The 15,786-nt window shown below is 41.8% G+C and overlaps 1 protein-coding gene across 1 annotated transcript; it reads left to right on the top strand.

Annotated features, from left to right (window-relative positions):
* Positions 1-199: 199 nt before the first annotated feature.
* Positions 200-15,064, top strand: vimr2 (vimentin-related 2). The gene is made up of 10 exons (XM_058649210.1): positions 200-378; positions 1,390-1,534; positions 1,665-1,823; positions 1,934-2,053; positions 3,998-4,093; positions 5,464-5,595; positions 7,306-7,431; positions 10,504-10,614; positions 10,730-10,854; positions 14,107-15,064. Exons 1-10 carry the CDS (start codon positions 263-265, stop codon positions 14,147-14,149), a joined length of 1,173 nt encoding a protein of 390 aa, XP_058505193.1. The 5' UTR covers positions 200-262; the 3' UTR covers positions 14,150-15,064.
* The last annotated feature ends 722 nt before the right edge of the window (positions 15,065-15,786 follow it).

Here is a 15,786-nt window from a genome sequence, read left to right as displayed (position 1 = left end):
TGTTCAACACATTTGTTGAAATCCTGTCGACAGATTTCTGAAGAAAAGCAACTGCACAATGCATTTTGAGGATCACTCCTCAGGTGAATGTCAGATTGCTCCACGCTGATGTTGGTGCTATTGTTAGTCTCCTCAGTAGATGATGAGAGATGCTTCACCTCGATGCCACATTCTCATTCTCTGTGAATATAAACGCCCACCTTGTTCCTGCCGTCTCTGTTTGCCTGTTGTGTCGTAGCCCAGTTTGAACCTGTCCGAAGCCATGGCCATGCTCAGAGTGTCGTCTTATCGCAGGGTGTTTGACGATGATGCCTGGAGTCGAGGTGGAGGGATGGGTATGCAGATGCAGTGTGCAGGACAGTACCGGGCCCCTCTCAGGTCAGTGTGAGTCGAGGGATGTAAAATTGTCTTATCCAATTTTCTGACTTGACATGCTCTAGTGTCATTACACTATAGCCTAAATGTTTCACAGCAAAAATTAACATTCCAGTGTTTGAATTTGAATGTTTCTCTCAGCTTTTACTTGAATGTAGTCCCATTTTATCTATATGTGGAGATTTAACATTCAAAAGCAGCACAACTGAGTGTTTATCTCAGTTTATAGTTTCAACCATGTGAAAATACCCAATATATTGATAGGTTGCGGCTAATGTATAAGAATATGATGGCAGGAAACCTTGTAATAACTAGTGTAGATAGCTTTTTAAAAATCACTTGTTTTCAGGGAAATACAACACATAAACCTACACAAATATGTTTATATATATATATATATATATATATATATATATAGAGTACATATATATATAGAGTACACTTTAAAAAAAAAAATGTATTACAAAGTGTACACAATAGGGATCAGAAACATGATGAGGGAAAGAAAATGTAACAATTGTGTGATAATATTTTAGCAATCTCACTATTACATTTCCATCAGCCATTTATTTTTTTTGGTTTCATATAAACGTTTTTAACTTTTCCCAGTCCTTTTAAAATGCATTGGCTTTAACTCTTGCAATGAAAGTCAGTTGTTCCTTGACAAAAAAAAACAGTTTGAATCCACTGATCGTTATTGGGTGAGTCTGCATTATTCATTAATGTATTTCCTGGTAATGGCCTTAAAACCACTGGAAAATAAATTAATCCTGATGTAAAAAGTTGATGATTGATGCTTTAATGTGATCATGGAGTCTCAAAGTCTAGTGGTTATTAACCATCAGGAAATGTACGTAAAGCATTTAAAGAGTGATGCTTTGATTGGTTTTAGTTAATGTACTCTTAATAGCCACTAATGTGACTGTGTGTATACTCGAAGGTGGGTACTAATCATCTCTAGGGTTCTCCAAAAATATTCAGTGTAGTTGTTGGCTTGGTATATCCTTTTCTCAGGAGAGCAGCAGCTGATGAATGTGACTGTGACAAACTGGATTTTGTTGCTGCCAAGTCCCTCAACAAAGAGGGTCTGAACCGGTTCACACAGGACCGCACCGTTATCGCTGCCCTCAATGACCGCCTAGTCAGGCTTATTGAAATGGTGAGGACGAGCAGTATAATTGCTTCCGACACCTCAGCACTTTATCCCCCCCCCACTGTGTCATGCCTTTGTTCATGGTAAATGAAGCAAGTGAATGTATTTATACACGTGCCTGACTTTCCTCCTGTAGGCTCACTGCTTTGAGGAGGAGAACGAATCACTTGAATGTCAGATTGTGGAGCTGGAGGAGAAGCTGAACAGGCGACAAGCCTCGTCCCGTGTCACGTCCACTGTGGCCCCACCTGACTACAGCCTGGACACAGTGGTGGAAAGACTGCGCAGGGAGAGGGTAGGGGGGGTGCTGCAGCTGCTGGGTGTGCCTGCTGCATGTCTCTCTGTGTGTGATGGCATTCCCTTAATTACTTCTATGATCCAACACTTGTCTTCTCCACCCTGTAGGATGAGATTCTGCATGACACTGAGGAGCTAGAGAAAGAGCTAGAGTGTGTGAGGGAAAGCTACGAGAAGGCCTCACAGCAGAGAATCTTCTACAAGCAAGAACGACAATATATTGCTGAGGTAATAAATAAAGGAGCAACCTTACCTGGCACCTTTTTGAAAATGGAAAGTTTGAGGGGGCCAGGTTGAATACAAACAACTCACGAGTTCTATAACTGAATTTAACTTTACAATAAACATTAACCTACAGTATGTAACGTATGCCATGAGACACTGCACACTTTCAGGTCTGATTCAGTTCTAAAAAAACAAATGTTTTTGAAATTAAAAGAAACCAGAAGATAGGCAGCATAATTTTGGAAAAAAGTTTGGAAAACTGCTTTAATGCATCCCTGCTAATAAATAATATTAATTTCTTACTCATTAACTTACAAAATGTTTACAGATTTTTGACTATTTTGTGTTTAATTCCATGTCCTGTTCAGAGCAAATTAAACACATCATTTAGTTTCTACCCTGAAAAACTACGCAGGCGTGCACCTTTTATTGTGATGATGCTTTTTCGACACTAGATGGCAGTGTTGTCCAGCCTTTACCCACTGCTTCTACACTCGGCCTCCTGTTGAATCAGCTGAAAGCCTGCACAGCTGCTCCTCTGTAGTGCTGCCCAGTGGGTTTTGATCACCAGCAGTCACACAGTCTGGGCTGATGGCCCATTGTAACCTAAGCCACAAACTTTTACAAAAATCTTGAATGCCAGGGGCTAATCTCCTCCCGGGCCAGAGCAGATGTGAGGGAGGCTATAATTTCTCCCCTACAGATGCAGTGCAAGCTGTGATTCGGCACTGTAATGTTCCTGCTGGCTCAGTTCTCTGGTTCTGAATTGGAAGCAGCTGCAGAGTGACAGGACTTGGTGTGAAATCAGCGGGGAGGCAGAGGAAGAGCAGAGATGTGGAGGAGAGGAGTAAACGCTACACAGCTCATCACACGACGAGTTGTGATTCTGCTAACGCGATGGTGCAGTGACAGTGATGTACTTTTCCCTCAAAATTTCCCTCTTTATTGTCTCACTGCGATTCGCCAGCTGTCGGTTCAACAGTAATTTGCACAATTTACAAGTCATTTACACATAGAAGTGAGTGAGTGAAGAGTGTGGTTTAAAGGAGAACGTGTCAGTGCTTTTGAATATGAAAACTGGTGCAGAAACCTCACTTGGTCTTTATCTGGACTGAGAAACTGAGGATTTTGAACACTGATGAGCCATAAAGTTCCATAAACAACACATTTTTGCCCACATAGCTGCTGCTCAGTGGATATTTTCTATGTAAACCATAGGGATGTTTGACCATGAAAGTCCCAGAGTAGCAGTTTCTGAAATACTTTAATCACATTATTAGGTGTCCAAATAATTCCTGGTTTTACTCTCCTGGATGCTTAAAACAACTCCAATGTTTTGATTGCAGCTTGTCTTGTTGTTCCTAAGTGGCATTAAAATGTATTTTGCTTTTAAGTTTTACAGACTGATTTTAAAAAAAGTTTCTCCCGAGCTGATTCATCCTTGAGCACAGGCAGCAGCACCAGCAGCAGCAGTAGGAGGAGGACCGACTACTATGGCTCACAGCTACACCCTCCTCCACAACTTTACCAACAAACCCTCCCTGCATGTGTTCAATAGTAAACGCAGACACCCACAGTAATTGCATCCAATGCCAATTAATCTGGTTCTGTAAAAAGAGTGGATGAGCTGAGATCCCCCACGGTTGAATGCATTGGTGGACGGGGCTTTTGTGTCTAGTTAGCCGTCTCATCTTCTTCCTCCTCCTCCCCCTTCCTCTGCATTGCAGTGTCTACTCACTGTTCTGAGAAACAGGGTGGATGTGCTGATGATTTTTTAAAATGGTTGCTCAGGGTGGGAACAGAGACTTTTTTTCCCCCACTCTATTTCAACCTGTGGTGTGATTTACTTCCCAAACTGCAGAGCTCTCCTCTCAGACACCTCCACAAATTAAGTTGAACTCCTTTTGCTTTCAGCCCTCTGCGCCGTTAACTTGATTTTCTTCTCAGGAAGTGGATGGTGTGACGGCAGAATGTTTGGCACTGAGGGAGCAAGTGGCTATCTACGAGGAGCAGCTGGCCAACATGGAGGCCCAGCACCAGTCGGTGAGAGGGATGGGGAGATATATAGCTGCAGTGTGATGGAAAAGAACAGTTTACAGCCTTAAAATGACTCAGAATGTAGCACTTTGGCCAGACAGGTGTGTTGGACACATGCCCAGATCTGGGATAAGAAGCTGTGACCACTCCAGTCTCCCTGCTGTAGCCAAACGTGTCAACAGAAGCACATGAAAGGAAAATTAAACGCACAATATAAAATGTAGTAAACTGTGACACATGCTAGAATTCATTGCTTTTTGAAAAAAAATTATGAATATAAAGACATTTGTGCACATACAAGATATCACTGAACTCTTACACACGCCCTGTACCTTCCATCTTCTACAATTTTCTCCACATCACCAGGAGATGACAGACATGCCCCAGTAGCACATAGAGAAGCAGCTGATCCAGGATCAGCTCCATCACTCAATGATTTTCTCTGCAAAGCCCGGCTGCCTGACGTTTAACATTATCCCTCTGGGACGCGCTCGATAACTTAGTCGGTGGGGAAATGGGACTGAATATCAAATGAAAACAGAAGTTGGCTTTGTTTTATTAACTGTTGGCATTATCAGCACCTTCAGATTTCTCATTTTTTTTTCTCCCCCTGACACTATGTCGATATAAAGGTGGAGGGAGAAGAGAAAAATGTCAGGCTGCCACTGCAGCTCTGTAACAGTTCATTTTCCCTGTGATGAATGTGAGGTCTGTTAAAAAGCGCATATTAGAAGCTGTAGACATACACGCTGAGGTCTTATACGTGTACAGTATGTATAAATGCATCAATATGTACTGATGTGTTAGCTGTCGCAGTGGTACAAGGTAATGAAAAACTTAAATTTGGTACATTATTTTAGTTACTTGCATATTTCTTTCTCATACCACATTATATTTCTGTTGCCCATCCATTCAAAGGTTATTTCACTGTGTTTGTGACACTTTACTTTGTAGTTATGTTAAATTTAAATGGAAAGCATAAAGAATAATAATATAAAAAATATCTGGTAGTCATACCGAAACATGAATTGCTTTAATGCAACATTACAAATGCCAGCCAGTGTAAAAAATACTACTTTACCTCTTATACCCCAAGTTGCATATAATAGTAATATAACAGTTAATTTTCAATGTTCAGGTATGCAAGTCACCAGTGATCAGGTTAAAATGCATTGTATTCAATAAATGATCACATGTTTAATAACAAAAACTGGATTTTATCAGCTATTTACGTTTGTCAAGTCAATGAAGGGCAGTGGAAATATGAAATGACATAGAACTAAATGGTTAAGCTCAAAAACCTACGGCACTTGCAGCACACACGGAGTAAAATATCTAAAATGTTGTTGTTGTTGATGTGTGCTATGCAATGGCAGGACGTGGAGAGTCTGGTGGATCCAGCTGAAGGGACGGCGGCAGCACTGGCAGCTATTGGCTTTAGCAGCCCAGACATGACGCCAGTCTTGGATGTAAAGGAGTATTACTGCCAGCTGGCTGAGAGTCTGCAGGTATGACGCACATGTAGCATCAAACACATGCACAATTAAATGCTTGACAATAACAAACCTGTGTTCGTTTGAGTCCACGCTTTTTTTTTTTGCACCATCTCTGATTTAAGATACACTTGCATGTACACTAGTGGATATCATCCGCACCAGTAGTATCGTAAATATTGTGGTGCATGTACTTTATACACTTCACTTCTTTTTTTTTATTATTAAAGTAGCAACCTCTTAGATTTATCTACTGACCCTTTGTAGGGAACTTAACACCACTGGACCGAAATATACGAGTACTTTCTACACATCCATTTGTTACAACAGTAAAATTCCACGCACACATGAATGTGTCTTTATTTAGAAACCAATAATATGGTATTATATTACTCACGGAGAAAATCTTCTGCAGAACAAGCACTTTTCCATGTAATAATTCAATTGCATTTTATTCCAAATACTGTTGTATACTAAAAAAAAAAAAACACCACAAGGAACAAAATCCGAGTAATATTTCTCCTCTAATACATGCTGTCCATAAATCACTTGGCATCACCTACTGACCACTTGACCTCTGATTTTCACCACATCGTCGTCTTCCTCCCTCTGCAGTAGTGCGGTCAAGTCCAGATGTAAATCTCACCTTTCACAAATCACACAAGGATACTCCCATGTGTTTTCTTTTGCTCTTAACACAACACAAGGACAGAACTTGAGAATTAGAGTTAAAGTTCTGCAGCCAAACAGAATGCCTTTGTCTACCTTTTGTGTGTGTGTGTGAGAGTGTCAGTGTTACACACCCAGAGGTGCTGCATTGGGGTCAGACGATAGCTCCGGTGGGTCTGACCCCCTCTGGGGTAAGGATGCCTGTCCAGTTCAGAGGTCAGAGCCGTAATCAGACTGCTGGCCGCCTTCCCAGGCTCCATGGACAATTGTGTGTGCGTGTTGGTGCATGTGTGCGTGATGTGAATGACAAAATGTGTGTGTGTATATATGTAAATATGAAAAAGAAAAGATATATCTAATTATTAACTAGTATGTGTATGTATGTATGTATGTGTGTGTGTATATATATATATATATATATATATCAACTAATCAACTGATCAACTGCAGCCTTTTGCGATTTGCTATTTTTCTTTTTTTGAAATTTAGATTTCAGTTTGAAAACGGTTCATGGTTCAGCCTTGACACCGACGTGTGGGTCTGTGTGTCCTTCACTTGCATGCACTGCTGAAGAGTATCCAGCGTATTTATATATTTGTGTGTCTGTTTAGATGCATACATGTGGTTTTTTTTTGTTCGTCTGTTTACTCCCTCTCACTCTCTCTCTCTCTGTCTGTCTCCCTCTGTGTCTCTTCTCTCGCCAGCTGGACACCGTCCTGTCTTCTGTGCCTGGCCTCGATTATGAGACGCAATTGTCTCAGTGTTGCAATGATTGCTATTAGGTTTGAACAGTAATGGTGATTGCTGGCTGACTCCCAGACACCTGTGCACCCTCATGTTGCTCATTTCGGCTGCACTTGTTCCATCTAATCAGAAACGTGGCGTACACAAGGAGAGGTTTAACCTCAGTCTGTACAAGAGTCTCTGATTGCTCTTTGCTCCCCCTGTCAAATTGCATATGACTGCCCAAAGTTGAGCACTGTCCTCGTAGTCTTTTCCAGGGTGAAAGTGAAAGTTTTTGTATACATACAAACGTCCTCTGTCCCGTGTTTACAGTACGAGTGTCGCGCTGCCTCTTCAGCTGTGGTTCGTGCTGATGATGGAAAAGAACTGGCGGTGGGAAAAGTCAGCAGTTCAAAGGTCAAAGGCTTGCCAAAGGACATTAATGAGTTGAAGATGCTGGTGAGTTTTATATTTTAATTATGTTTTAAAGGCTTGCTCAAATGAATGCATAACATCTATGTAATATTTAGCAGGGATTAATGGCAGAAATTTAATATACTACCCTGAAGTATGTTTACGTGCAAAATCGCTTTAAAAAAAAGTTTTCATAGCCTCAGAATAAGACCGTTTTATTTGCTTTAAATATATGGGTCTTGATTTATGTAGGCTGCCATTTTGTGTATTTCCTGATGCATTAACCATTGAAAAGGCACAGAGAGAGTGGTAGAGTAGGGACAGTTGTGAAAGAGTGTTTACATCCTTTCTGGAATGTGAAGGCCACCACAGTATGTGTGCCTGGGAAAGAGGAGGGTGAGCTGGAGGAGTCCTTCCTTTGGTACACTCTGCAGTCTCACCATTAGATGTCACTCATTTGGTTTTATTTGCCATTATTGAGAAGAATCAGCAAACAGTGAATCAGATTCTTTCCACAGGAAAATTAAGTATCAGCATCTGCCCAGAATAATCCTTAAATATTAGTACCCCACTGTGTTGAAGATGTCAAACATATTGGTTTTAACATCATGACATAAATGTGTTGTTATGAGGGGTCACATGCTGGACTACGCAGTCATTTTCCATTAAGTTAAACTGCCAGCTGTTTTAATCGGTTCCCAGTTTTTATGGCAAGCTAAGCTAGCTTTCTGCTAGCAGTAGTAGAAGAGCAAATGAGTGTATTTTACGCAATGTTAAATTATTGCTTTATATCCTGTAAGTCTTTTAAACAGTTTACTGCTGTTAATTGTACATGTTTTCCCATTTCCAATTTATTTTAAGCAAAGTTAGCTTGCTGCTGGCAGTAGCTTCATAATAACTATTCAGACATGTACACATATCACAGTTCTCTGCATTAAAGCAAATAAGCATATTTTAGTGTAATAAGTATATTTTACCAAATGCTAAATTATTGCTTATATGCTGTTAATCCTAGTCCTTAAAAACAGTGGACTGAATTAGGACAATATTTCTTTAGCTCTTTCGTTAATGTTTTTTTTTGGAAGTGAAATAACCCCTTAATTCTTGTGTTTATATGTCTTTTTAATCCTTCTCTTGCTACCGACTGGTTATGTTGCCATAATACAAATGCCACATCTTCACTCACAAAGAACAAGGAGTCTCAGAGACCACAACTGGCCGTGCCTCGGCCATCAGCTCCTAAATCAGACATAATGCTGCAAATGAACGGTTTCCCACAGTAGACCAAGTGAGTGGAGAGCAGCTGAGTGACAGCTGAGCAACAGTGTGGGAGATCCTGCTGACCGGTGTGTTTACTCTGTGGACACTTTCAGCAGGAGATGAGACGGGCTCGACTTCAGCTCAGACAGGATTTATTGCACTCCCTGTCCTCAGTTATTAAGTACAGACTTTCAGAGTGGCTGCAGCATCATAAACATGCTGAACTGTCACACACACACACTGACTGGAGACTTCCTCTGCAAATGGATGAGAGGAAATAAACCTTCATTTGATATCTCTCGTCCAGTGGGCAGAAGAACATTGTGAAAGCAACTGTGATTTTCATGTCAGACGCAGCAAAGTGAAGCTCTAGGAGACTGTGACTCTCATTTAAAATCACAAAGTGACTCCAGTAAACGTTCACCTCTTTAACATCCATCAGTGGTCAGACCACAGCTGACACCTAACCACATCTGTAACAAACATGGTGGGTTGGTTCTCGTTACTGTGGCTGTGGCTCTACCTCCAGCTCTTTAAATAAACAGGGAGCCTCTGAAACCACAGCAGAACTCTCCCAACACCATCTACCTCTACCTTACACGCCTCACACAAGCCCCAGTTCTGCTCAGACCTCCAGCCTGACGGATGGACAGCACGGCTCGATCTGCTCCGTTTCCTCTCTCGCCTGTGATGGATGCCTCGGGTCTGGTTTCTCACTGAGACACAACATGGCCAAACAAACAGATTGCTGTGAAATCAGCCCTGACACAGAAATGTATATAATGGAACAGGCACTTATGGGACTGTACACCACTACTCCTCTTCACACAAACATGGCCAGGCCTCACTTATCGTGGCAGAGAGGACGTAGTAGTGTGTGAGTAAGTGACATGATCGGGTTAGCCTGAGAGTTGTAAATGGCTGGCTCGCTGAAAGACGAGCAGGACCGTCTGGGTCCCCATCTGGCTGTGACATCTAATTGTTGAACTTGTGAGATTGCTGTAATTACTCACAGCAGGACACCGCAACCTCAGACACATGGAGAGATGCTCCTTACCTAGTTTAGGGTGGCAGTAAAATAACTTGTTTTATTTGTGTTAATCAGTTCAATTGGCATATTTTGTGAAGTGTCTGGGTGTCATCCTCCACAGTTCACAACATATAACTCAGTCTGCATACTCTCTCCTTTTGTAATATCAGTCATTTACACCCATCTCTTACACACAGGAGCACCGGCATCTTTGTAAATGTTATTGTCACCTTCCATATTGATAATAACAACTCTCTCCTTGTTGGTCTGATGCTCAAATTTCTCAATAAACTCATAACGCAGCTGTCCTAATCAATACACATCGTCCCATTCCCTCAGCGACTACACTGTCAAACATTGCATTGATCACAAAATTCTCCTCCTGATGTTCAATGCTCTCCATGAACTAGCACCTCCGTACCTCCTCAGCCTCCTTCACAGCCACACACTCACTTGTACTCTCTGTTCTTCCTCCTCCATCGCTCTCGCTGCACCTCAGCTGTAACACGAAATTTGACATTTTAAACTTGTTTTTCCATTGTGACCATGTAAAAGTTGCATTTCTACCTGATATTTGGTGATTGTTAGTTGGAGCTCAATTTTATTTTATTTGCATGTATAATATGAATACTCATTTGCTAACCTAACAAGTTGAAGGTGAACGCTGAGGCAGTTGACAACCATTACCAACTGAAAATGACCCTAGAGGGAATAGTAGTTCATAGTCAGGCATTTCTGCATCAAGATAAATAAATAAATAAATCAGGATGTATGTTTACTTGTATGTTTTGAATGACTTGTCACGGCTCTTTGTTTTTTTGTTGCAGATTTCAGAGTTACAAAAGGAGCTCGCTGAGCTTGAGAAGTGTAATGCAGAGCTGGAAGATGAGGTTGAGATGAAGAAGGCTGCATACATGGATGAGATTATGGAGTTAAAGGTATAAGCGGAGATATGTTTCTGTTATCATACAGTACTCTGTGATGGCCCAATGGTTTGGACTAATAATGTCATTCATTTAATTTAATCTCCTGTGTTCGTGCATGCACGTCCAGTTCACACTAGATGAAATGCGGCACCAGGAGGCCGACCTTGAAGCGCAGATGAAGGAGCACTGTGAGGACTACCAGGAGCTGCTCAGTGAGAAGATGGCCAGAGACATGGAGATCGTTGCCTACAGGTTAGACATTATCATCATGTGATAAATGAAACCTTCTGGGATTTATTTTATAGCCTTGATTACATTTTAATTCAAAGACATAAAATGCAGTAATAGAACATCATTTTGCAATGAAGAGCTGTCATAAATACACGTTGTTTTATTGCACAGCTTATGGCTCATACAGCACAATACAATAACTCCAGAGACATAAGCAGACTCCAGAACAGAACGGCCTTTTTTGTATCAAGTATTTGTATGAGATTAAACCTAGCCTAGCTCTCTGAAGCAGGGATTGTCATCTATATCTGCAGGACAACGTGGACCTGTTTTTCCAACAAAAACACTGAACCCGGTGACTTCACTGATTAGTTTGTTTTTTTCTGTTAAAGATGGTGTAGTTTCTGATTGCAATTAAAATCCATAGACTCTCCTGACATACTATAGATCCCCATCTTTGCAGTAGGAGATTAAATGAAACCAGAAATCCCCTGTGGTGCTCAATAAAGGGCTACACCTTATGTGAACCTGTCAAGGTGAGTGAGCTGTCTGGGGCAAAGCACACAATCATCCTGGGATGATTTGATTAGACTTAAATCAGCGTGATGCTTTGTTTACTCTTGAAATTCGTCAGTTATGAGCTCATCCTAAAAGTGCTCAAGTAAACACACGTGGAAGTGTGCAAAAGATGATTTATTCATTGTCGCCATCTGTCCTTCACCTGCAACATGATGTCTCAACAAAACCATCAAAGTGAATAATACAAAAAGCATTTCCTCAAGATCCTTTGTCCATATCCCAGCAGCTCATTTAGTGCTGCTTGAATGTCGGCAGTATCTATAATAAGGTGCCTGTGCAGACAAAGGGCTGACATCAGGGGCCAAATGTGGCAACAGGAAGCAGCATCTGATTCAGAAGCAGTTTCCTGTATGAGACCTTGAAGAAGCTTCATACCGTTCCCTCTGTTCATTGAGGCTGTTTAACCATCTGTCATCCTGGTATGTGAAATGACGTACTTCAGCCATCTCAGCCCGCTGCCATGGACTTCCTCTTTCAGCCCTCCGCTGCCCATCCAAGTGCATGTATCGGCCCAGGGGGGCCCCTGCTGCAGGCCTGAGTGCAGAGCCTCACAATAGCTCATTAGAATGGGTAAAGAGGACCTCACACTGTCAGCGCTGTGTGCTGGGCTTCTGCCAGCTCTTCTCCACGCCAGCCTGTTAATGTCAGCACCCCGGACAAAAAAATCACCTCCGTTTTAACTCTCAGTCATTACCCAACAGACAGTAAAAGCACAGGAAAGACACACGGTCGATGCCAACTTTCTTACCCTCCCCTCTCTGTATTCACTTGGAGTTTTGTCATGCGTGATTAAAACCATGAATAAAAAATGAAAATGGCGGCAATTGTTTATCCTGTCTGCAGCGGAGCAAACTGTCTGCACAACAGACCTTAATGACCCCCCGGCTACATTTACTGTGTAGCTCATGGCTTGTAAAAGCATCTCGGAGCAGTCGGGGCAGATGCTCGCTCCTTTACTCACTGCTAATGTGAACCATTTTACACTATAATTCATTCAATGGGTTTGCTCGCGCTGCTGCTGCTGCTGCTGCATGACACAGCAAACAAGTAGCTCAGCTGAGGACAATATTTTCTTTTAGTTAAGTGTACACTTATCAGTGGATGAAAGTGGGGCCTGTTCTTTAAAGAAGATGTAATCAAAATGTAACAGTGCAGGAGAATGACCTTCGTATCATCTTTCAGCTCACACTTTTGTTTATTTTCTGCCCTCTCACCACTGGTTCACTCCCACCACCCTCACGACTAGTGTTTCCAGATGCAGCAGGCAGATGTTTTTAGATTTTGCTTTAACCCCCCCTCCCCCCTACTGTGTTCTACCTGCCCAGCACCAAACAGCAAAGAGAGACACCGTCTCAAACAGATATTTCCCTCAGGACCTGGTGGTGATGAAAAACACATTTTGTTAACGGGACAAGTGGTGTTTATGTCAGTATTTTGTTTACAGCTTTTTTTCTGCAGTCTGTATTCGTCTAAAAATATCATTAGTGGAAGATTTCAATACATAGTTAAAACAGCATTTTATTTATACTCTCACCGGCCACTTTATTAGGTACATAGGACAACTGTGCCACCCGGTGTGGTCTTCAGCTGTTCATCTGCTCCACATGTCGTCTGCCCAGAGATGGTCCTCCACATATGTTGGTTTTAACGAGTGCTTATTTTAAGTAACTGACGTACGTTACTGTTGCCTCTCTATCATTTCAAACCAGTCTGGCCATTCCCCTCTGACCTCTGACTTCTGACATCGCCAATGTATTCTCACCCGAAGAACTGCTGATCACTGGATCATTTCTCTGTTTCAGACCAGTCTCTGTCAACGCCAGATATGGTTTTGTGTGAAAATCCCAGCAGATCAGCAGTTTATGAAATACTCAGTACAGCCTGTCAAGCACCAATGACCACATCTTATTCAACATCACTTAAATTACCTTTATTTTTTTCATTCTGATGTGTTGGTGAAATGTGATTGGCTGATTAAGATATTTGTGCTAGCAGATGAACACATGTACCTAAAGTAGTGAAGTGGCCAGTGAGTGTATACAGTATGTAGAATGAGTGGACATTAAGATCAATTTATTCGATATCCTGGGGCTTTTAAACAAATACATGCATCATTAACAGATGGAATCAAATGTATGTGTTCAAAAATGTCCTCTGGGTTTTCGATAACATGACTTTATAATTGAGTTTCAAAGTTTAGTCTTTTCTAACTTATTGCGCCAAGCACAACAGTCTCACATCAGTGTGAATGTTTGAGGTTAATGATCCAACGCGACTGAACTGATTAGAGCTGGAATGATCAATCGATCGTCAGTCATACAGTATTGTAACAAAACAAAATTGGTGATCAATGAGCAATGTATTTTTTCAGGTGAAATGCAGGATAATAGTTAAAGGAATACTTCACCGATTCACAGGTATAGAAAGGACAATTTTTCAAAAATACTAGCCCTATTCTAGTAATATAGAATAGGGCTCATACATGCAAAAGTATTCCTTTTAATGCTTTTTTGTTTTTTAGGTTTTATGTGATGTGCTTCTTTGTCTTACATGAGGACAGGATTGACCAGTTAATTAAAAAAAAACAAACATAATTGGTCGTGAAAATAATGTTAAGCAGTGTTCCGTCTCACAGGTTAAACTGTACCAACTGTTCACCTGTATGTCGTGTGTTTGTGTGTTTCTCTGCTCCAGGAGTCTGGTGGAGGAAGAGGAGGCGAGGCTGTGTGACCTGTGAAATGAGGATGAAGAGTCAGACTGGGTGACTGGAGTTCGGCTGGATGCTTCCAACCCCCCCCCCCCACCACACACGCACACGGATTAGCAAACAGACCACAAGAAAAAAACAGACACAAATCGGCGCTAGGATAAAGCTTAAGGTACCAACGCAGCAATATGAGCAGATGTAAACTTATCATGACAGATTAATGCTGTCTGGAGGTCTAAGCCGGGCCATTGATAACAGGTCGCTGACAGATGACCCCAAGTCTCTGAGAAAGATGGAACTGTCTGACGCTGGGAGGGAGGTGGGAGGACGGAAGGCTCTGCCATGAGTGTGCATCCATTCAGTGTCTGGCAGTGGCATTTCCCTAAGTGGGTTTTATCTCTTTAGCAACTCACTGATATGATTCATAAATGTTTTGTTCTCTCTTTGTTGAACAAGTTTCACACACACGCACACACCGTTGAGTAATTCCTCCTCTGATTCCACCTCATCCATCACTCAAACTTTGTCTGATTACCAGCTCTTAACCCTTGACCCCGTTGCTGTTAACAAACATATTGACAGCGTTCTCTCTTCGCCGACTAAAAGCGTCTCATCGCCCTTTTTGCTTTTACAGTAATGCGTTTGTGTTGGTTTTGCATTCGACCGTTTGCTTTTCAAATGGTTCGTGAAGTCGCTGATTTTCTGTGGAGCTCGTGTAACTGGGCACCTGGATCTTTCCGCAAGGAAAGACCGCGTGATTCATGATTCCTTCTTTGAAAAGCGACGTCCCAGTTGCTGTCATTTCAGAAATAAGCCTTTGGTAACACATCTCTTAGTAATCTCCTTATTCTACACGCTGTCTGTGATAAATCTTTTTGTGGTTCCTGTTTCTGGAGAATGTGCTTTGGATTTAAATTAAATAAAACTTGATTGCTTGACAAATCACCTCATTCCCCGCCCCCCCCCGTTTCATGAGAACTGCCTTGAGCTTAAGACTTTTTTCCCCCGTACGTAGAAACTTTGGAGCGAGCAGAGTGATTTATGTTCAGTGATCCCTCTTTCACTCATCTTCACGCTTAACTTGAGATTTGAACATTCCCGGCTATTAATGATCTCAAAGGCTTGTTAGCTCTGCCGTAAAGATGAAAAATGCTGCTAATAATGGATCAGATAAGATTAGCCACACTCCGTGAACTCGCGGCGATGAGGAGTTAGCCTCTGTAATAATTGAGTTCAGTGTCTGGAGAAGGGGCCGGCACTCAGTGGCCGCATGTGACTTGTTTAATTGTGCCGACATGAAACATTGCCGGCTCTGGAGGAAGCTGCTGTGTCTGTTTTCTCAGCACTGCAGCGATCAGTCAAGCCCTCAGAGGAGAGGAGCTATAGGACGCTGTTTCCCTCCCCTCACTGCTCCACTCTATATCTCCCGAATCAAAAGCCACTGGACCACACAGAGTTCGTGATCTAATGCAGCTGCACCGTCTTTGCCTCGCGATAAAGGCAAAGAGAGCGAATGTCGCTCCATAAATAAAAAGGTTTTGTTATCACACATGTATGAGAACATTATAGAAAGCAGAAAGTGTCTGCACACCAGTTGCTCACAAAAAAAACACTTAATTACTGACAGGTTGGTAATAAAGAGGTTTATATCAAGAGGTTTTTTTAAT

This window comes from Solea solea, chromosome 14 (genome assembly GCF_958295425.1).
Source record: "Solea solea chromosome 14, fSolSol10.1, whole genome shotgun sequence".
Lineage (NCBI taxonomy): Eukaryota > Metazoa > Chordata > Actinopteri > Pleuronectiformes > Soleidae > Solea > Solea solea.
Note: the sequence above shows the minus strand (reverse complement) of the source record. Positions and strands in the feature narration are given on the sequence as shown.